The 22,666-nt window shown below is 49.8% G+C and overlaps 1 protein-coding gene across 3 annotated transcripts in view; it reads right to left on the bottom strand.

Moving 5' to 3' along the window:
* The window catches only part of LOC127000051 (3-hydroxybutyrate dehydrogenase type 2-like), a 45,697-nt gene extending 26,379 nt beyond the window's left edge, over positions 1-19,318 (bottom strand). The window contains exons 1-8 of one of the 3 annotated variants that reach the window (XM_050863464.1): positions 19,199-19,318; positions 7,763-7,864; positions 7,399-7,495; positions 7,198-7,306; positions 6,124-6,278; positions 5,771-5,858; positions 5,569-5,661; positions 1,981-2,066 (exon numbers count right to left, since the gene is read on the bottom strand). In XM_050863464.1, the coding sequence (XP_050719421.1) occupies positions 2,013-2,066; positions 5,569-5,661; positions 5,771-5,858; positions 6,124-6,278; positions 7,198-7,306; positions 7,399-7,495; positions 7,763-7,864; positions 19,199-19,250 (750 nt within the window). In that variant the 5' untranslated portion in view covers positions 19,251-19,318 and the 3' untranslated portion in view covers positions 1,981-2,012. Of the gene's footprint in view, positions 1-1,980; positions 2,067-5,568; positions 5,662-5,770; positions 5,859-6,123; positions 6,279-7,197; positions 7,307-7,398; positions 7,496-7,762; positions 7,865-19,198 lie in introns of those variants that run through there. The other 2 variants (XM_050863467.1, XM_050863465.1) reach the window with 2 other exon arrangements.
* Positions 19,319-22,666: the final 3,348 nt, after the last annotated feature.

Genomic DNA, 22,666 nt, shown 5'->3' with positions numbered 1-22,666 from the left:
AATAATAATGGTGTGGGCCAATACAATAATAGCCTAGCCACGGGCTATCTATCTATCTATCTATCTATCTATGGTGGCATAGTTTGGGGGGATGGGGTGAGTGGGTATCGCAGGGAGAAGGGGGGCCCCAACAGCATTGCACCAGCTTTTGGGGGGGGGGGGGGGCCCAGACTGCAAAAGATTAAGAACTCCTGCTCTAACATTAAAATGAGACTATTTTCATTGTATTCAACACCACCTTCGGTACAGGACTGCCAATACCTCACAGGAGGCACGGGTTGATGTAAGTGCCCGCGGATTCTGGGTGCGCGGATAGCAGGCGTTCATGGACATCCGCATATTCAACCCGATGGCTGCCTGTCACCGTGAGCTGCCCCTGGAAGCTGCCCACCACAGGAACGAGCAGGAGAAAACAAGGGCATACGGTGAAAGAATCCAACATGTGGATCAGAGCAGCTTCACCCCCCTCGTCTTCACCATATCCGGCGGGATGGGTCCCAGGGCCCAATGCTTCTACGCACGCCTCGCGGAACTAATCTCAGAAAAGAAGCATCAGCCAAGGAGCCACGTTGTCGCCTGGATGAGGTGTCGCCTCTCGTTCTCCCTGCTCATGTTGGCCATCCTATGTCTCAGGGGCACCAGACACTCTGGCCCAAAAGCCACCAACATTTCCAATATAGACTATGAAGCCACAGTGGTGGAGAGTGACATTAGGGTGGGTCGGGAGTGACTTGAGTAGGGAAGGAAAGGGGGATCTGGACGTAATAGATGATAGGTGATTTAGTGCTAGATAGTATTAGTGATATGGTTGGATGCCACAGTCATTAGCGAACAGAGTTGGGGCTAATGACCTCCAAGCTATGGAGCACTACATGATTATGTGTCGAGAAAATAAACATGGGTGGAGGTATCATTTATGTAGTAGTAGTAGTAGTAGTAGTAGTAGTAGTACATAGTAGTAGTCGTAGTAGTATAGTCCGTTTTATTCCGTCTGTTCACTCGTGAACGAAGATGTGGCACCTGCGCATTAAATATTTTGTAGTTCATGATTGCGTGAAGATCAACTTTATGTTTTCAGTGATATATTTAAATGTTTGTGTATACAAAAAAAAAAAAACTCAAACCCTCTTATATGGATCTCAAACATGCCGATTTGCATCGATAATTATAACCAACCGTACAAGCACACGAAAGAACAGCTTGTGTATCAAACAGTATAGTCTGATCCTAATCGAACGTTTTATAGCCTTTCAGATACCCATATTTAATTTCGTTAAGGTACATAAAGTGATATCCGACTCTTCAAGTGTTTATACATATGGAATTTTGATGTGTTGCAGTAAGTGACATTGGTAGCCAAATATTCGAATTAGCCTAGCTAACAGTAATTATTTACTATTTCATGTTATTTCAATTATCAATCGTTATTTACATGCAGTAAATTATTAAGATACCCTTTATTTGCACTTGCGGAGCCAGATGTCTTTTAATATGCCAGAAATGAGCTACCAGCCCATGAATTTGAAAAACCATAGATCGTTCGAGCATGCTGTGACTAAGTTATTTGATACAAGCTTGTCTTTTGTGTGTTTGTATGTTAGATATCGATGCAAACGACTGAGTTTTTTTTCTATACATAAACATTCAAATATATTATTGAAAAATAAGCTTGAATGGCAGGGGCCTTGTTGGCATCTAAAACACTCAGGTAAACCGATAAACCCCTGTCATTGATATATAAAAACGTAAGAAGACCCATTCTCCTCCCCTCTCGACCATTGTTCAGAATACTGTCTGGCACCCTGTCCCGCATAAGTCAAGTTGTTGCTAGCTGTAGTAGAGGGATTGATTTCCTGACTTGTGATCCTCAGGTGTATTGTTTTGATTCTGTATGTCGTCTCGATCAATAATATTGAGTCTTAAGGATTAAAGGATTTCAAAGGGGAGCTTCTGGCGTCAAGGTTTAAGTCAGACAAACAGTGGATGAATCTCTTTATTCTTGGGGTAGAGACTTAAAGTGTGAATCCCCCATCGATGACGAACACATTTCCGGTGTGGTAGGAAGACTGGGAGCGAGAAGAAAACACATCATGAATAATCCTTACGGTTTTGTTGTGATCATAGGTAGTGAAATATTAACTATAGGTATCGACGTTTATAATAATGTAATAGTAATGAAAACCTGTGATGTGTGCTGTGTGTTGGCTGCTCCCTAGAGTGCTGCTGGTGTCAATATTGTAACAAGAGGGTGAGGCAGAGGGTATGATATGAGTGGTGACCTCACCTGTTGGAGGGTGCGATGATTGTTGATAATAATTAATGAAGACTGTGAAGAAACTTCATTGCAAGGTTGATAAGGATGTCGATTCTGAGGTGCTGACAGATAGATAAACAATGTAGGACAACAGTACTTCAATCGTTTTCACTTGTTCATGAAAGTTTCTTTGTCCCCTCATCAATATCAAACGTAATTATCTATCCTAAATTTCAATCCAAAGCTGGATGTTGCGCCTACATGCGCAACGACATCACTTGCTCTCGTGCCCACAACCTTGACTCTTCTGAATTTCTACCATCTGGCTAAGACATTGTCATTCTATTACTAAATACATCTGTGCTGTTTATCTCTCACCTAACTCTACTAACTATGTAAAATTATTTGACTATTTGAACTATAAAGTGGAGCACATCTTGACCCACTCTCCCTTCGCTGAAATCTCCATCCCAGGAGATTTCAATGTTCACCACCAGCTTTGGCTTTCATCCTCTTTCACTGACCATCCTGGTGAACAAGCCTACAACTTTGCTATCCTCAGCGACCTAGAGCAGTTGGTCCAGCTCCCTACACGTATTCCCGACCGTCTTGGAGATAGGTTCAACATTCTAGACCTCTTCCTTACCTCAAACCCTTCTGCTTATTCTGTCAAACACTTCTCTCCGTTGGGCTCTTCCGATCACAATCTTATTTCTGCATCCTGTCCTATCGCTCCTGTACACCCTCTGGACCCACCGAAGAGGCGATGCTTCTGGCATTTTGCTTCAGCTCGGTGGGACGACCTGAGGATGTACTTTACCGATTTCCCGTGGAATGATTATTGCTTCCAGGATAGAGACCCCTCTGTGTGTGCTCAGCGCATCACAGAGGTGATTGTCTCTGGAATGGAGGCGTACATTCCTCGTTCTTTCTCTACTCCTCACGCTAAAAAGCCTTGGTTTAATCACGCTTGTTCTCGTGCTGTCAATGATAGAGAGGCAGCTCACAAAAGGTACCAGAGCCTTCAAACTAATGCTAATTATGAACTTTACATTTCTGCCCGGAATCGTGCCAAATCTATTCTCCGACTAACCAAAAACTGTCGTGCTGTCAATGATAGAGAGGCAGCTCACAAAAGGTACCAGAGCCTTCAAACTAATGCTAATTATAAACTTTACATTTCTGCCCGGAATCGTGCCAAATCTATTCTCCGAATAACCAAAAACTCTTTCATTAATAGAAAATGCCAAAACCTTGCTTTCTCTAACTCTTCCCGTGACTTCTGGCATCTAGCCAAAAACATCTCCAACTTCACTTCTTGATCTTTCCCTCCACTCCTCAGTCCTGACGGCAACACTGCCGTTTCATCTATCTCTAAGGCTGAACTCTTCTCTCAAACTTTCTGTAAGAACTCTACCCTGGACAATTCTGGGCATATTCCTCCTACTCATCTACCCTCTGACTCCTTTATACCTGTTATAAAGATTCTTCAAAATGATGTTTTCTATGCCCTCTCTGGCCTTAATCCTCAGAAGGCTTATGGACCTGATGGAGTGCCTCCTATTGTCCTTAAAAACTGTGCCTCCGTGCTGTCACCCTGCGTGGTCAAACTCTTTCGCCCCTGCCTGTCAACATCTACCTTTCCTTCCTGCTGGAAGTATGCCTTCATACAGCCTGTGCCTAAGAAGGGTGACCGTTCCAATCCCTCAAACTACCGTCCTATAGGTTTACTTTCTTGTCTATCTAAAGTTTTTGAATCACTCCTTAACCGGAAGATTCAAAAGCACCTTTCCACTTCTGACCTTCTATCTGATCGCCAGTATGGGTTCCGCAAGGGGCGTTCTACTGGTGATCTCCTAGCCTTCTTAACTGACTCTTGGTCATCCTCTCTTAGCCGTTTCGGTGAAACCTTTGCTATTGCGCTGGACATATCAAAAGCTTTTGATAGGGTCTGGCAGAAATCTTTGCTTTCCAAACTACCCTCCTACGGTTTCTATCCTTCTCTCTGTACCTTTATCTCCAGTTTCCTTTCTGACCGTTCTATTTCTGCTGTGGTAGACGGTCACTGTTCTTCCCCTAAACCTATTAACAGTGGTGTCCCACAGGGTTCTGTCCTATCTCCCACTCTCTTTCTGTTGTTCATTGATGATCTTCTTTCCAAAACGAACTGTCCTATCCATTCCTACGCCGATGATTCCACTCTGTATTACTCAACTTCTTTTAATAGAAGACCCACCCTACAGGAACTTAACGACTCAAGGCTGGAGGCTGCAGAACACTTAGCCTCAGACCTTACTATTATTTCCGATTGGGGCAAGAGGAACCTAGTGTCCTTCAACGCCTCAAAAACACAGTTTCTCCACCTATCCACTCGACACAATCTTCCAAATAACTATCCCCTATTCTTTGACAACACCCAGCTATCACCTTCCTCAACACTAAACATCCTCGGTCTATCCTTAACTCAAAATCTCAACTGGAAACTTCATATCTCATCTCTTACTAAATCAGCTTCCTCAAGGCTGGGCGTTCTGTACCGTCTCCGCCAGTTCTTCTCCCCAGCACAGTTGCTGTCTATTTACAGGGGCCTTGTCCGCCCTCGTATGGAGTATGCTGCTCATGTGTGTGGGGGGGTCCACTCACACAGCTGTCCTTGACAGAGTGGAATCAAAGGCTCTTCGTCTCATCAGCTCTCCTCCTCATACTGATAGTCTTCTACCTCTTATATTCCGCCGCCATGTTGCTTCTCTTTCTATCTTCTATCGATATTTTCATGCTGACTGCTCTTCTGAACTTGCTAACTGCATGCCTCCCCCCCCTCCCGCGGCCCCGCTGCACAAGACTTGCTACTCATGCTCATCCCTATACTGTCCAAACCCCTTATGCAAGAGTTAACCAGCATCTTCACTCTTTCATCCTTCACTCTGGTAAACTCTGGAACAATCTTCCTTCATCTGTATTTCCTCCTGCCTACGACTTGAACTCTTTCAAGAGGAGGGTATCAGGACACCTCTCCTCCCGAAATTGACCTCTGATTTCGAACACTCCTTTAACCTTTGTTCTGGAGCAGTAAGTAGCGGGCCTTTTTTTCATTTTTTTTTCATTACGCCCTTGCACTGTTCCATGGCTGTAAAAAAAAAAAAAAAAAAAAAAAAAGACAATATTGTGGTCTTATAGGAACACTTGTAACATCAAGGAAAAATGTATGCAATAATAACCAATGTAAGACTATAGTTTCATCATGTAGTTGAGATTTTTAAACCTTTTGCCATCCAAACAGTAGGGTCCCCACCGCAAAGGACGGGGTGACTTACCTCATCCGAAGCGAGATAGACGCATAAGTTGGCAACCTCCTCAGGCTTCGCACGACGGCCGATCATCTTGTTTTTTATGTAAACAATGTGTTCCTGGCGGATTAGCGGTGGGTTAGTTTTGCTGTATATGGGACTTTAAGTGAGAAATAAAAAGAATAAGAATAGAGTAGTGTATAGGTTCGGCCATCGGCCTTAAACTTACCTTGTCTGAGTCCTCGGGATCAGACGTTGCATAGGAGAGGGTCGCCACTGGGGAGGGGCATATCACGTTGCACCTAGGCCAAGATAAGCTAAAAGGGTTAGTGCTTCATTGTCAGTGCACAGATACAAGATATATCAAAGAATATTCTTGTTTTGAAGATCCGGTTATCAAAACGAATGTTGTCAACTGAATGAAACCGTGATTTGCAGTTTTCTGGATGCCCTCAAAGGTCTCTAATACCTATCAAAGTAAACATAGTAGTCTAGTGAGGGTTCCTTCGGTGGACAATTCGACCACGAGAGGTTTTTCGTATATCGTAGTTACAAAGAAACTTTAGGATGGCACTGAGTTACCTGATTCCCTGACGCACATGGTCCCTGGCTACTCCCTTTGTCAGTCCGATGACGGCAGCCTTGGTGGCGCCGTATAAAGTGCGTTTCTCTATGGCTCGCAGAGAATTGGCCACTGAAGATACGTTGATAATTGAGCCCTTGCTGCGACGAATCATCTGTGTGCATTTTTAGTTTCATTATCTCCAGAAGAAGCTCCTCTGAGAACCTAATGGGCCCTACTATAGAGAGTCATAGCTTCCATTTATGCTAGGCCTGTTACTGTAAAAGGAGTTTATACTTGCTCTTATTAAAACCTACTTTCATATGGGGTTATGCAAAACACACGAATAATGAAAGGCTCACATATCATACAAAGGCCTTTTCCGCTCTCGTATGGACTATGCATCTCATGTGTGGGGGGACTCCACACACGAGCAGAACCAAAGGCTCTTCGTCTCATCAACTCCTCTCTACTTACTAGCAGTCTTCCACCTCTTACTCTATCTTCTATCGATGTTTTCATGCTGACTGCTCTCTTGAACTTGCTAACTGCATGCCCCCATACCTCCCACGGCCCCACTGTACCTGCCTTTCTACTCCAGCTCATCCCTATACGACTGCTCTCTTGAACTTGCTAACTGCATGCCCCCATACCTTCCACGGCCCCACTGTACCTGCCTTTCTACTCCAGCTCATCCCTATACTGTCCAAGTCCCTTTTGCAAGAGTCAAACAGCATCTTCATTCTTTCGTCTCCTTCACTGATAAACTCTGGAGCAGCCTTCCTTCGTCTGTATTTTCTCCTGCCTACACGACTTGACCTCTTTCAAAAGGGGAGTATCAAGATAACTGTCCGCACGAAATTGACCTCTCTTTTGGCCACTCCTCTCTACTCTCTTTTATAGGGGCAGTGTTTAGGGGTCTCTTTTGTTTCCTTATGTTTTTGCCCTTGAGCTGCTTCCTTTGCTGTAAAAAAAATAAAAAAAAAAATAAAAAAATAAAAACAGGGAAAAAAGTGACTCCACCAGTAAACACTAATGATAGTAGGTATTTAATAACAATAATTAGACACCAATTTCCGAGTGTCAACACCTACCTGCGGAATGAAGGCTTTGCAAAGGAGGAACATGCTCTTCACATTGACGTCGAAGCTGTTGTCCCAGTCCTGCTCCGTGGTCTCCAAGAGTGTTCCCTGGTGTACGATGCTGAGGTGACCCGTGGTAGAAGGGGAGTGTGAGGGAGTGGTGAACACTTTCCCTATGGTGCTTCAATGACACAGACTACGACAAAGCCTTACCCGACACAGTTGAAGAGGACGTCGATGTCAGGGTAGTCGTTCGCCAGTGCCTTCACCCCCTCAGCATCCCTCACATCCAACACACGGCGCTCCACCCCTGTGGAGCCACATGCCACCACACTAATAACTTATACACTTAATTTGTTTACTTTGTCTCACAGCAGGAGGAGGAGCATGAAGAAATAAAGGAGAAATGTCCTGGAAAATGTTGCTGCTCCACCACTACACTGATAACAACATAATTTCCCTTGAAGTATGTTTAGGAAGTGGAATTCCTGAAGGTGCTACAAGAAGGGGATATAGTAATTATAAAAATATATAAAGACACCTTCTTCTGTGAGTCTCCGAATAGTCTTATACGTACGTTCAGAGGTAAATTCCTTCAGCTTTTCAGCGTTGACATCTACGGCTACTACCATCGCCGCGCCCTCTTTCAGGAAGGCCTCCGCCGTGGCCCTCCCGATACCTGCAGCGCGCACAAAACAATGTCATTGACAGGAAGAATACCTAATAAATTAATTTTACTTCTGAATATAGAGATATAGATGAGAAGAGAGGTGCTTGTCTGGATCTGGATCTGGATTAATGATGCGCAGGGCACCCGTACAGGTGCATAACACGCATATTTGTTGTCATCCTACCCTCTAGCTGGCTAGCAATATATTAAATGTAGGGGTTACAAATGCACATTGACTTAAGTATTGTTACCAGTGGGTGTGCTTGCGTGTTTCTTCGTGTTGTATGTGTCTGTTTGCATGGGTAATGTGATGAAATCGTGGATAGCATGTTGCCATGTTAACTAGCATGGTGCAACAGTCGGGGGTGAGCAGTGCAGGGGGGTATGGAGACGAGACAGAGAGGGGAGGGGAGCCCGGGAGCGGGCGCCGGGCAGTTGCGAGCGGAAGGCCGGAAGCCAGGGACAGAGAGACGCATGATTGGGTTGGAGTCTGATGTGCTCGTGCTAAGTACCTGCTGGGAGCCTTGTGCGTGTCTGTGTGTCCGACTAATTTGTTCTGTGCCCCTGAGAACTACTGTACTGTTCGAGGAACCTGTCATTAAACGAGGAACTAATGTTGAACGTGTTTCTCTTTGCCCTGCCTCGTGCCTCTCCTGGTGTGCAGCCCGCGTTGTGTGCGTGGCTTCTTGTTGCGGCGCGTTCACGCCGTTCTAGCTGGGTTCACGACCCCATGTGTTGCTCGACACGCCACCTGCCTGCCCGTGGTAGATGCGGTGTGTGTGGGTGGCGTAACATTTGGTGTCAAAGATTGGGGATCGTGCACAGTGAACAGTGAGGCGCGCTGAGTCATCATGGCGTCCCAAGATGGCCGCCGTGAGGGAGAGGTGAGCAGGGTTGGGGCTGGCACGGGTGATGTGAAACCGGGCCAGATGGACTTGATCGCTGCCATGCTGGCCAGTATGAGTCAGGAAATGGCACTGGACCGTGAGGCACAGGCTCAGAGAGCGGACGAGCAGGCGAGGAAGACCGATGAGCTGGCCAGGAGAGCGGACGAACAGGCCCGCCATCTTGTCGAGTTGCTGCAGAGTAACCTCACGTCCTTGAAGGCGGAAACATAGCAGTGCACGGACCGGCCATGTGACAGCGTCAAGAGTGAACTGCTGGAGAAGGAGCAGACTCTGGAAGATGAGGTCCAGGCGCCTGAGGGAGGAGGTGAAGGCGGAGAGGCAGCTACGAGAGGTGGCAACGTTGCACGCGGAGGAAGAAGGCCGAATTCTGGCGGGACCCGCCGGACTGGCGGATCTGCTGGGGTCTGCCTGGGGCCCTTGGCAGGGACCCCCGGGGCCTCGCAGCGTCGCGTCGGGGCCAGTAGCTGCTGCAGGAGGCTGGGGAGCCAACAGGACCGCTCCCTTGGGCCCAGCTGGCGGAAGACCAGGGCTCACTCAACCCGCCTCGTTGCCTTCATCACCCACTCCCTCTCCTTGCCGGCCGGCCCGCAGTCCACGTGAGCTGTGCTCTCCACGCAGCCCCTCGGTTTCCCGACGTTCAGGGAGGCGTAAGCCGACGGAGTACGACGGGAAGGTAGCCTGGGAGGCCTATGTTGCCCAGTTCAAGATGCTAGCGTCTGCCCAAGTTTGGAGCGAGGCTGAGAAAGCATTGCAGTTGGCAACATCGCTACGGGGCCCAGCTGTGGAAGTCTTGGGACGCCTACCGCCGACTCAGCACTCTTCATACCGGAGCGTGGCAGAGGCCCTGCAGCGCCGCTTCGGGCACCACCACCAGGCCCAGGTATACAGAGCTCGCCTGAAGAAACGGACTCGAGAGCGGGGCGAGACGTTGTCGCAGCTGGCGCAGGACGTGGAGGCGCTGGTAAGAAGGTCGTACCCCGCGCCCCCGGAAGAGATGATCGTGGTACTAGCCCGCGATTTCTTTGTTGACGCCCTGCAGGACCAGCAGCTGCAGATTTACGTCAAGCAGGCGCACCATGGGGACCTGCAGGTGGCGCTGGCGAAGGCCTTGGAGTTCGAGGCCTTCCTGACGACGCGACCTCCGGGGCCGGAAGGCGAAGGTGGAGAAGAAGGCAGCGTCGAGGAAGGCGAGCCCGGACGATTTTCACGGCTCGTGTTCGGGCTGTGGCGAGTAAGGGTACAGACGTAGTCGGTGTCCGAGGGAGCGACGGACGCGTAATTCGACCGGCTGGGTTCTGACGCTTTCCAGCCTTGCTGCAAAGACTGTGGCAAGTCTGGCCTCCGCTCGAGCGCCTGCCCTAAGCCAAAGGACGTGGTGCAGGCGGAAAACTCGGACAGGCAGGAGAAAGGGGCCGAATCACAGCCGTCCCCAGTCCTCGGGCCTCGACTTGCTTAAGCTGCCGCCGGACAACCAGCGCGATGCAGGTGGAGGGCTCAGTGTACGGGAAGCCATTCCGCCTGACAGTGGACACCGGGGTTGAGAAGACTTTGGTGCGGCCTGACATGCTAGCCGCCAGAAGACTCCCAGACGCACCACAGAGGCTGTTGTGCAGCGTCACGAGGCACTGTGTGCAGCTCAAGGGGCCAGCAGAGGTTCGTATCGGTGTGGGCAGCGCGGTGGAGCGGCTGCCGGTGTACGTCACCCATCTGGACGAGCCGAGTTTGCTGGGCCTCGACTACCTGACGCAGAGCAAGGCTTGTGTCGACCTCGGACGGAAGCTGGTGAGGGTGCGCGGTCAAGAAGTGCTTTTGCTTTCGGAGGTTGGTTGTGCAGAGGTTGCGACTGAGCGACTGCACCTTGCCCCCAGGACGGAGGCGAGGGTCCGGTGTCGCCTTTCCAGAACGATGCGTGAAGCGGAGGGCATGGTGAAGCCCACTGAAAACCTGCGGCTGGCTGACGGCGTGACAGTCAGGCGGAGTCTCGTTGGAGCGGGGTGGCTAACTTCTCCGACGAGGCCCGGAAAGTACCCGCTGGTGCCAAACTGGGCACCTGTGAGGAGATGGAGCGTCCAGAGCAGACGTTGGGGAGCGTGGAGTCGACCTCTGTGAGGCCGCTGCCCAACTTCCTGGAGGATTTGGTGCACCGGAGCTCCGCTAACCTGACGGAGGCGCAGACGGAGAAGGTGCACCATACCCTGGCTCAGTAAGCGGACGTGTTTAGCAGGGGTGTCTTGGATCTGGGCCGCACGGGTTTGGTGAAGCACAGCATCAAGACGGGAAATAGTGCACCCATCAAGAGCCCGCCCCGACGTATCGCACCAGCCAGGTGGGAGGAAATGCAGCGCACCGTCAACGAGTTGGCGGCGCAGGGGGTGACTAAGCAGTCAGACAGTCCGTGGTCCTCAGCAGTAGTCCTGATTAAGAAGAAGGACGGCACGCAGCGCTTCTGTGTGGACTACCGGGCGCTGAATGATGTGAGCTAGAGTCAAGGACTTTTACCCCCTGCCGAGGATCGACGACACGCTCGACGCGCTGGTAGGGGCCAGGTGGTTCTCCACACTAGATCTGAAGTCGGGTTACCACCAGGTGGAGGTGGCGGAGGAGGACAAGCCGAAGACCGCCTTCTCCTTCGGGCAGGGCTTGTGGCAGTTCAACGTCATGCCCTTCAGTCACTACAACGCCCCTGGTTGTTTCGAGCGTCTGATGGAGAGGGTGTTGGACGGCCTGCAGTGGAAGATGGCATTCGTCTACATCGATGACGTCATCGTCTTCAGGAGCACCTTCGAGGAGCTGGAGCGGCTGGAGGAGGTTTTGAAGCGGCTGAGGAAGGCCAACATTATGCTCAGCCCCGAGAAGTGCTTGCTCTTTCAGCACAAGGTGCCGATCCTGGGGCATGTCAGTCGGGACGGCGTGCTCACCGACCCGCAGAAGGTGGCAGTGGTGGAGAGGTGGCCCGTCCCCACCAACGTGGCGGAAGTCAGGAGCTACCTGGGCCTGTGCACGTACTACCGCCGGTTCGTGCAGGACTTCGCCAGCGTGGCAGCCCCTCACCATCGGCTCACCAGAAGAGGGGCGTGCTTCCTATGGGACGAGGCGTGCCTGGCCGCGTTCGACGGCCTGAAGAAGGCCCTGGTGGAGGCACCGGTCCTGCCTTAGCTAGATCCGAAGCTCCCCTACCTGTGGGACACCGACGCCAGTGCAGAGGGCGTCGGGGCGGTCCTATCACAGGTGAAGGACGGGAGGGAGCACGTCGTGGCATCCAACTGCGCCAAGTTCAGTAGGTCTGAGCGCAACTACTCCGTGACGAGGAAGGAGCTGCTGGCGGTGGTGAAGAGTCTCGAGCACTTCCTGCCGTACCTGTACGGCGCAGAGTTCACCGTCCGGACCGACCACGCTGCCCTGCAGTGGTTGAAGACGCTGAAGGTGCCGGAGGGTCAGCTGGCGAGGTGGTTGGGGCGCCTCGAGCAGTACAACTACCTCATCGTCCACCGCCCGGGCCGTGTCCACTGCAACGCTGACAGTCTGAGTCGACGCCCGTATGCGGCTGGCTGCTCACGCTGTGCCCGGAAGGACACTGACCCTGTATGCCTCCGTCTGCGGGTGCTTGTAGGCGACGCTGCGAGGGATGACAAGTGGCGTAAGGCACAGCGTGAGGACTGATCTCTCTCCCATCATCCAGTGGCTCGAGACTGGCGGGGGGCGCCCCAGCTGGGAGGTAGTGGCGGCAGAGAGCCCCGCCACCAAGTGCCTAGTTAATCAGTGAGAAACTTTGCGAGTGGACGAGCGCGGTGTGTTAGTGAAGCGCTGGGTTGCGTTTAGCGGAGTGGGTGGTGACGCGTGGGTAGTGTTAGTGGCCCGAGCCTTGGGTGCTGAGGTACTGAGGGAGTTGCATGCCGGTGTTACCAGTTGCCACTTAGGCGAGAAAAAGACCCTGTGCCGCCTCTGACAACGCTTCTACTGGGTGGACATGCGTAATGACGTGTCCGAGTGGTGTAGAGCGTGTGACATGTGAAGTGCAAAGATAAGGGCCCAGCCAGGAGAACCGGGCCCCGTTACAGGTGTACTGTGTGGGGGCGCCCATGGAGCGAGTGGCTATGGGCATTGCTGGTCCGCTGCCTTTCACGCCACGGGGTAACCGGTACATCTGCGTGGTGATGGATTATTTTACCAAGTGGCCCGAGGCATATGCAGTTATGCACTCCCTACCCACGAGGCCGAGACCGTGGCGGGCGTGCTAGTGAACAGTTCTTTACCCGGTTTGGCGTGCCCGCGGAACTTCACTCTGATCAAGGCCGTGAGTTTGAGTCCCGAGTGTTCCGGGAGAGTTGCGAGCTGTTAGGGGTGCGCAAGACCCGGACGACACCCCTCCATCCGAAGTCTGACGGCATGGTGGAGCGCTTTAACCGGACCCTTGCGCAACAGCTGGTCAAGTATTGCGGGGAAGGCCAAGAAGACTGGGACGTCAAACTGCCCGCTATGCTGATGGCGTACCGGTCCGCTGTACATGAAGCAACGGACTTCACACCTGTCCGCCTCATGTTCGGCCGTGAGCTCAGCCTACCGGTGGACTTGGCCACGGGGCGGCCTCCCGACGTGAGCTTGCCCACCGTCACCTCTGGCTACGCAGCGGTACTGCAGGAAAGCCGGCGGAGGTGCACCGACGCGTGTGGGGCAAGATCAAGGTGGCAGGCCAGGCCGTGAAGGAGACATACGACCGGCGCATAAGGGACATGAGGTACTCCGTGGGTGACAGAGTGTGGCTGCATAACCCCCACCGGAAGCGAGGGCCGTCGAAGCTACAGGTGGCAGCCCTCTCTGACGTCACCTACCGGATTCGCTGGGGAAGGAAGCGCCCGTCTGTTGTGCACGTGGACCGGCTGTGGCGTAACCACGGTCCGGGGCGCTACTCCTGAGGCCATGGCGGAGAAGAAAAGGACGTAAGCCTCAGCAGCAGCGAAGAAAACGTGGCAGAGGCCGACCGAGAAGCGGACGAGCACTTGGGGGGTGCGGGCGATGCGGCGGACGCCAGTGGTGACCCTGAGCAAGGACTTGGGGCTGGAGACGCCCCTCTGGGTGCCACCGCCTGCCTGCCGCCGCCCGCACCTCCACTGCAGCGACCACGGCGGGAGCGGGAAAGGCAGAGATGCATGAGAGATTTTTGTGATGTTCCAGAGGACTAATTAATTTTCTTTATTTGTCATGTATTTCTTTTGTATGATGGGGTAGCCGGGTCGACTGCCTTTTTGAGGGGGGAATAGTGTTACACCCTGTGTGCTTGCGTGTTTCTTCGTGTTGTATGTGTCTATTTGCATAGGTAATGTAATGAAATCGTGGGTAGCATGATGCCATGTTAACTAGCATGGTGCAACAGTCGGAGGTGAGCAGTGCAGGGGGGTATGGAGACGAGACAGAGAGGGGAGGGGAGCCCGGGAGCGGGCGCCGGGCAGTTGCGAGCGGAAGGCCGGAAGCTAGGGACAGAGAGACACGTGATTGGGTTGGAGTCTGGTGTGCCCGTGCTAAGTGCCTATTGGGAGCCTTGTACGTGTCTGTGTGGTTGACAACTTGTTCTGTGCCCCCTGAGAACTACTGTACTGTTCGAGGAACCTGTCATTAAACGAGGAACTAGTGTTGAACGTGTTTCTTTGTGCCCGGCCTCGTGCCTCTCCCTCCACGTGTGCGGCCCGCGGTGTGTGTGTGGCTTCTTGTTGCAGCGCGTTCACGCCGTTCTAGCTGGATTCACGTGTTGTTCGACACGCCGCCTGCCTGCCCGTGGTAGATGTGGTGTGTGGGGGTGGCGTAACAGTATGTCATCATACTGTTATGCCGGACGTGTTACTTGGGTTCCGTGCAGCGTTGCCAAATTATCGTATTAACCACATATCGTATCTATCATTTTTATGCCTCAAACTCTCGTACCTACACAAGTAAGGTGAGAAAATCAAAGTTGGTGCTAAAACTGTTGAATATTTGAATGTTTTTCGTCCTTTGTTTTTATAGTTATCGGTCAGCAACTACGAAAATGATATGCGATGAGTATGATAATTTGGCAACGCTGGTTCCGTGTCGCCGTCAGGAGACTCCGTGGGAGGGAGATATGTAAAACACCTTGCACAGCTTCTGTAGTTTAATATTCTTCCTTAGTAGTACAATTCACTTTGACTCTTCACTGACCACTAGCTGACTATGGCTGGGACTGACTCCTCCCGCCCTCTTCTCCTATATATATACCGAACAGTACAGTCTAGAACGTTACAGTATATATTCGATCATACTACAAGAATGAACATGTAGCAAAAATATGTGCGAGTTGGCAACACTTCCCGCCTGGCGCCTGGCCGCTGGCCCAGCGGGGCGCGGGCGAGGCCTTGCTCCCCGCCCCCCTGCTCGCTCTTCCCGGAGTCTTCCAGAGACCCATAGACCCCGAGGGAAGCTTCCAGCATAACACTATCTCCCCCTCTTAAGTGTGATCGTCCCGAGCACACACTTAACTATATACAAACATAAGAAAATTAATCAAAAACATAATAATCGTCGTATCGCCGTGGACGCCTACGTTGTCTCTGTCTTCTGTTCTCTGTCTCCTGCGCGTCTGTCTCCTGGTGCGCCTCGTCGTCGGCCGCTTCTTGGGATGTTCGTGGAACATCTGCCGAAGCCGGGAGGTTATCTCCCTCGGATGAAAGGTCCAGAAGGCTGGTGCCATCCTTCGAGGAGCTTGCTTTACTGGGAGGTGGCTACCTGTGTCGATGTGGTGCTCCACCAGGTTCGTACACCCCAAGTCCAGGTCTCCTGTGGAAAACACATCTGCATTCCTCACGAGAAGCTCCCTGAGCTGTTCCACTTGGGGCTCCTTTAGACAGTGGGAGCTCCTGGCAAACAGGTCGCGCAGGTAGTCGGGCAGCTCCTCCTGGGGCTTCGTCAGGGTTCTCCTGCAGACACAGGTTCACTGTTTCTGGTCGATCTCTTGGCACAACCCCATCATGGTCCCTTGTTTTCTTTTCTTTGGGCTGAAGGAGACATTGGCCACGACGACAGGCACTTCCCCTGCAACAGGGTCTACCAAAGTACTGCCTACAATTACCCCGTTTTCTACCGGGCATCGACTTCCACTCTCAACCACACCCAGGCTGGCTGGGGGCACCCATAATTTGACAGGGTAACAGCATCTCTGACCTCGGAGGAATAATGGTGGTGCGCTTGACCGTCACTGGCAGGCCCTCCTTGTTCACAGTCATCAGTGGCACCCTCCTTCCTCCTACAGTCAGCTGTTTAGCGCGGAAGTCCAGTTCGCACCTGTGGGAGACAAGATAATCCATACCTAGGATGCAGGGGTCGTCCATTTCAGCTACGTAGACAGAGAGGAACTCTTACTTTCCTCCGAGCTCAAACTTCACGTCCACTGGGCTTCTGAGCTCTGCGTGGTGTCCAGTGACTCAGCACAGTCGATGCGACGTCTTAGGAAGCCGACGATGACTCACCACGTCAGGCCGCAGTTGTGTGCGTTCCTAGCCTGTGTCGACGACCACAGGCCACAACACTCCGTCAACCTTGCCCTCCACCTGGCAGCTCGTCATTGTGGTTCTCCTGCACATTGATATCTTCGGGGCATGTACAGAACAGACTGGTCGTTGCCCACTTGAACCAGTCCTCATTAGTTTCCCTCGCCCGAGTGGTGGTCCTTCGCCGGGGACATTTTTCCGATACTCATTCTTTCAGTGTCCCTTTTCTCCACTTGGGTCCTTCCCTGGGCTTCTTCCTAGCGCCACCTTCATATTCCTTCTTCCTCTTATAGCATTCGTTCTCTTCGTGCCCAACCTTCTCGCAGTACCAACACGTTCCTTGGAACCTGTCTGTGTCGCTGACAGCGCTCTTTCGTGCCCTTAAGCCAGAAGTCGAGTCGTCCCTGAAGCTTGACAAGCTAGACCTAACAAGGGACTCAAACTCCATGGCATGTGCCAGAGCTTTCTGCATTGATGTTGGCTTAGCTTGCTTCACTTGTATCTTCAGCTGAGGGATGTCCAGGGCATCGATGAATTAATCACGCAGCAAAACCGTCAGCAGGTCAGGGCTGGCACCGGGGTATGCCTTGAGCGCCATGCTCTCAAGGTCCTGAGAGAGTTCCTGAAGAGACTCGCCGCGCCTCCTGTTGCGGGTTTTGAACCTAACCCTGAAGAGCTCGTTCTGGTGCTTGGTCCCATATCGTTGCTCCAGCGCCTGTGCCAGCCCACTGTCGCTGCCTTTTGTTGCATTGTCGGGCTGAGCAAGGACCTCCAGCGCCGCCCCTTTCTGGCTAGTGGCCAGCTGAACCGCGCACTCTTGGTCATCCCATCCATTCCGAGCTGCCAACAGCTCAAACTGAGCGCGGTAAGCCTCCCAGGAGACCTTGCCATCAAACTCCTGAGGATTCTATCTAACAGGCAACCCCAGCAGAGTCATGGGGCTGGCGGAACTTCTCGCGGGGGTAAACTCAGGCAAAACAGGGCTGAAACTACCCCGGACTTGCGTGGGAGAAGCATTTTGGGTACAAGTAGCACATGCAGGCACTGGCTGTCCGTTCCCAGCCATGCATTCCTCAAGGTCCTTCACTCTGTCACTTACGTCACAAACTGCCTGTTCTGTACGGTTCACCTTTCCCTGCACTTCTAATATTTCTTTGTGCGTCGTCTCCCTTACCAACTTCATCTTTTGTTGAAGATTTGTGTGTTCTTTCTCCACTTCTATCAGGCGTTGTCCCAACTTCGTGGTCACATCAGTCATTTCTCTTCGCACTGACTCACTTCCATGTTGTGCTGCTTGTAGCTGTTCTGTAATCCCGTGAAGCGATCTTCTAGCTGTTCTTGAAGTTCTTGGAGTGTTCCTTCTTGTTGTTCTTTGAGTTCTTGGAGTGTTCCTTCTTGTTGCTGCTGTGCTCTTTCTTGTTGTTGGTGTGCTCTTTCTTGTTGTTGCTGTGCTCTTTCTTGTTGTTCCTTGAGTTCTTGGAAAGTTCTTTCTTGTTTCTCCCCATGTAGTCTCAAGGCTTCCAAAAGTTCAGTCAACATGTCCCTCTGGGCAGCTCGGGAACGAGTCTCCATGGCGAAATAAACAAATGCCTACATTCCTGACGCCAATGTTATGCCGGACGTGTTACTTGGGTTCCGTGTCGCCGTCAGGAGACTCCGTGGGAGGGAGATATGTAAAACACCTTGCACAGCTTCTGTAGTTTAATATTCTCCTTAGTAGTACAATTCACTCTGACTCTTCACTGACCACTAGCTGACTATGGCTCGCAATCACTGGGACTGACTCCTCCTGCCCTCTTCTCCTATATATATACCGAACAGTACAGTATATGTATATTCGATCATACAAGAATGAACATGTAGTAAATATATGTGCCTGGCGCCTGGGCGGGCAACGCGGGGCGCGGGCGGGGCCTTGCTCCCCGCCCCTTTGCTCGCTCCTCTCGGAATCTTCCAGAGGCCCATCGACTCCGGGGGAAGCTTTCAGCACAACAATACGAAGATTCAAGGTGGTCACGACTATCGGTTTTCGGTTCTGTTAACCTTAATTTTTCTTTTACATGAAATGCAGAGATATGTGATGCTATTATACCTGTAGTTTGATCGAAATCACTCCAGTAGTTTTTTTGTGCAAAAAGTCCTAGTCAGACTCTTCAACATTGAGACTCCTGGTCCCTTGTTGTTTATGTATATATGCATGTTTGTGTAAATAACACACACGCATATAATTATACAAATAACATATCGTCCCCTGAGGGGAGGGTGTCAGTGGTGCCCAACCACCTCATTATTGCCAGGGATGATCATACGTCCAGCCACCTGGCTCATAGTCAGGTTCACCAGGTGATGCCTTTTCCCTTATCTTCTCTTGTCAGTGGCCTTCTTGAAAATACACCATGATGGATCACTGTGCAGGTGGTGACGATTTCCCTCTTCATCACGAGAAATGGCATGCCACGTTACTTTGGCAACGCACTCAGCTGGCGACCTTGGAAGCCATGGACAGCGTCTCATGAGCAATATCCTCATCTCTTTTTCCACCTCTTCATAGCGTTCTGGCGTATAAACTCAATGAGAGCCTTCCTTTTGGCACCCACACGTGGCATTCTCACAGTTTCTAGTATAAAAAGTACAGAAAAATGTGTGTAAATAAATAAAGTGTGTAAAACAATACTATATCCTCCCCGAACCGCCCCTCCCTCCTCCTCCTCTCCGTGCTGCCAGGGAAAGCAGCCGCAGTTTTTTAACTAGGCAGCCATATAAATGGACAGGGGTGCCAGCGGGTGAAATCAGAAGCCTTGAGGGCGACTAGCTAATACAGATATTTTCAAGAAATCGATTATTTTCACCCGAATCCGAGTACGACCACCTTCAGATGAGTGATCTCAAAATGTCTTAAATAGCTTATATATCATGAATGCACTTTAGAATTACAGTACCCTGGGCGGCGGCCGTCACCACGCAGCGCTTTCCTGCAAGTCTTCCAGCCATTGCGGGCACTACTGACGGCACGGTGCTGCTGCGACAGGCTCGTAGAGGTCATTGATGGCAGATGTTTGCATTCACACGTTTCGTCCTGCATTCGAATCTAATCAGTTATGAGATAGTTACGTGGCGCCACACATCAAGCACATTGGATTGTTTATAAATGGGAACATCTTGAAAGACCGTGGGACATGTTCTGTTCTTTCTCAATGATTTGTGGCAATATGGTTTGGTCCTTGGAGGAAGAATACAAGGAGAGGGCATGACGTCACAGAAGTGAAGCAATCTTGGCCTTGGCTTTGCTCCGCTCCCTCCCTCAATTTCACCCATAAAGGTACGTATACAATGGCGAAAGTTACGTAACTTTTGGTTACAGAACACGGTTACAGTAACATGGTATGGTGTGTTTCGAAACAGTTCCGGTGTTCTGTAACCAGCCACAGCAGCTATCAGTCAATCTGCGATAACATGTAACATGTTCCATAACATGGCCCTAGATATCGAATGTTCAGTACGACGTAGTACGCACTGGCTGCCACCGCCTTCTCCTTCGACATTTTCACGTTAACTGTTCTGTAACATCACACACCAGTGTGGACTGTGGGTTGGTTCCAGTATGTTCCAAACAGAGTTCTGTAACCTGCAGTAACCTCGCATAACCTTGTTACTGTAACATATTTCTGTTACGTACGTTACGTAACCTCAGTGTATTCGTAGCTTTACACTGCCCGGTTGGCCGGACGCGCGACACCCACACACCTCAACATTTTGCCTTCATGCCGGCTTGCTCTGCCTTTGGTTGCGCCCACAGAGGCGAGGATGGCAGCAAAACGTTTCATTGGTAAGACAAAATGATATTTGTGGTGAAACATAAATAAATAGGAGGCGAAAAACTGAGCTTGAAAAAGAGCTACACTAAAGAATATGAATGATTCCTTTGTGGAAATTTCAATAAATCATCTGTAATTCATCTCCCTAGCTTTTACACACAAACAGGTCACATTAGTGGAATGTAGAGGTTTTTGGGTACTATCAGAATTACAATGAACACATATATTGTTATTTTGCAAAACATGTATAATAAGAGTGTAAACCTGGGCAAGTTACCGAGTCGATTCAATCCACGGGCACTCATTTGCCTGATAACGTTAATTCTCATTCTCACATTCTTATTCTCACATTCTCATTCACTCTCATTCTCATTATCTCTCTCTTTCGTTCTCATTCCCTCTCATTCTCATTCTCTCTCATTATCATTCTCATAACCTCTCATTCTCATTATCATTCCCCCTCATTTTCAATCTCCCATTCTCTCTCTCTCTCTCTCTCTCTCTCTCTCTCTCTCTCTCTCTCTCTCTCTCTCTCTCTCTCTCTCTCTCTCTCTCTCTCTCTCTCTCTCATTCTCATTTTCTTTCATTCTCATTCTGTCATTCTTATTTTTTTATTCTCATTCTCTCTCATTCTTATTCTTATTCCCTCTCTCATTCTCATTCTCTCTCATTCTCTCTCATTCTCATTCTCACTCATTCTCTCTCAATCTCATTCTCCCTCATTCTTATTCTCTCATTCTCATTCTCACTCATTCTCTCTCATTCTCATTCTCCCTCATTCTTATTCTCTCATTCTCATTCTCTCTCGCTCATTCTCATTAACTCTCTCCCATTCTCATTCGATCTCTCATTCTCAGTCTTATTATCATTATCATTCTCCCTCATTTTCTCTCTCTCTCTCTCTCTCTCTCTCTCTCTCTCTCTCTCTCTCTCTCTCTCTCTCTCTCTCTCTCTCTCTCTCTCTCTCTCTCTCTCTCTCTCTCTCTCTCTCTCTCTCTCTCTCTCTCTCTCTTGCTCTCTTCTCTTCTCTTCTCTCTCTCTCTCTCTCTCTCTCTCTCTCTCTCTCTCTCTCTCTGCAATGCGCGTAGCCTAAGAAACAAATTTGATGAACTGAGATGTCTTGCTTTAACAGAAAATTTTGACATAATTGCTATAACCGAAACATTTATCGACACCACAAATATTGATTTAAGTTCCGAATACAACATAGATGGCTACAGACTCTTCAACAAAGATCGGGTAAACCGTAGAGGCGGTGGCGTCGCCCTTTATGTAAAAAGCTATTTGCAACCCACTGACAAAACACCGGGAAACAGTAACGTTGAACATTTGTGCGTGCGAGTAAACATTGCAAAAGTCAACTTAAATATATCTGTCACCTACAGACCTCCCGGGCAATCACTCGATGACGACCTTGAAATGTACAGCGTCTTAAGGCAGTCACTTAATAACAGCGACTCACTGATATTAGGAGACTTTAACCTCCCCCATATCGACTGGGCGACACTGTCAGGTACAGAAGGCGAGTCATATAGAATGATCGAATTTCTAGAAGAAAATTATCTAAGCCAAATGGTTTCTGAGCCAACTCGACAAAATAATATACTCGACCTTGTTATAACGACCCAAGATAACCTAATCAGTAGTGTCACGGTAGGAGAACACCTCGGTTCTTGCGATCATAAATTAGTGCGCGTCGACATTAAAGCTCAATCATCAGTGACTGAAAATAAAGTAAAGGTGCCCAATTTCAAAAGAGCTAACTTCGTAGAAATCCGACAAAAACTAACAAATACAACTATCAGATGACGGCAACGTAGAGGAAGCCTGGCTAAGCCTTAAAAATCACTTACTCACTCAGCAGAACACATTCGTCCCCTTGTGCGAGAAGCGAATTAACACTAAAAAAAGCCCACCGTGGTTTAATAGCGAAATTAAACAATCAGTCAATGAGAGAAAATTGTTTTACAGGTTAAAGAAAGAACAAAGCACGCCCGAAAACATTAGACTTTATAATGATGCCAGGCGACGAGTAAAAAGACTAGTAGGTCAGGCAAAGCGTAGATACGAAGAAATTATTGCAGCCAACTGTAAAAATAATCCGAAATCTTTCTTCAGTTACATAAACAACAGAAAGGCGATCAAAAGTGGTATTGGACCTTTAACAAACAGCGACGGTGCACTAGTGACTGACAGCCAACACATTGCAAACCTCTTAAACAATTACTTTTCCTCGGTGTTTAATACTAACAGTCTTCCTCTCGCTACCACCAACACCAGTACTATTGTAAATCTCGAGCATGCATTGCCTAATTTTGAAATAACAACCGATGAAGTCCTTAAAGCTCTCCATTCACTTAAAACAAATAAAAGTCCTGGACCTGACAAAGTATATCCAACTCTGCTGAAAGAAACAAAGAGCGAAATACTCTCCTCCCTCACAACCGTATTCAATATGTCCTTGCGACAAGGCATCGTCCCTTCAGATTGGAAAAAGGCTAACGTGACACCGATTTTCAAGAAAGGAGACAAAAAAGTACCAGGTAATTACAGGCCCATTAGTCTAACTTCGGTTGTAGGTAAGCTACTTGA

The sequence above is a fragment of the Eriocheir sinensis genome, chromosome 17 (assembly GCF_024679095.1).
Source record: "Eriocheir sinensis breed Jianghai 21 chromosome 17, ASM2467909v1, whole genome shotgun sequence".
NCBI lineage: Eukaryota > Metazoa > Arthropoda > Malacostraca > Decapoda > Varunidae > Eriocheir > Eriocheir sinensis.
The sequence above is the reverse complement of the archived record's forward strand: the minus strand, read 5'-3'. Positions and strand labels throughout refer to the sequence as shown.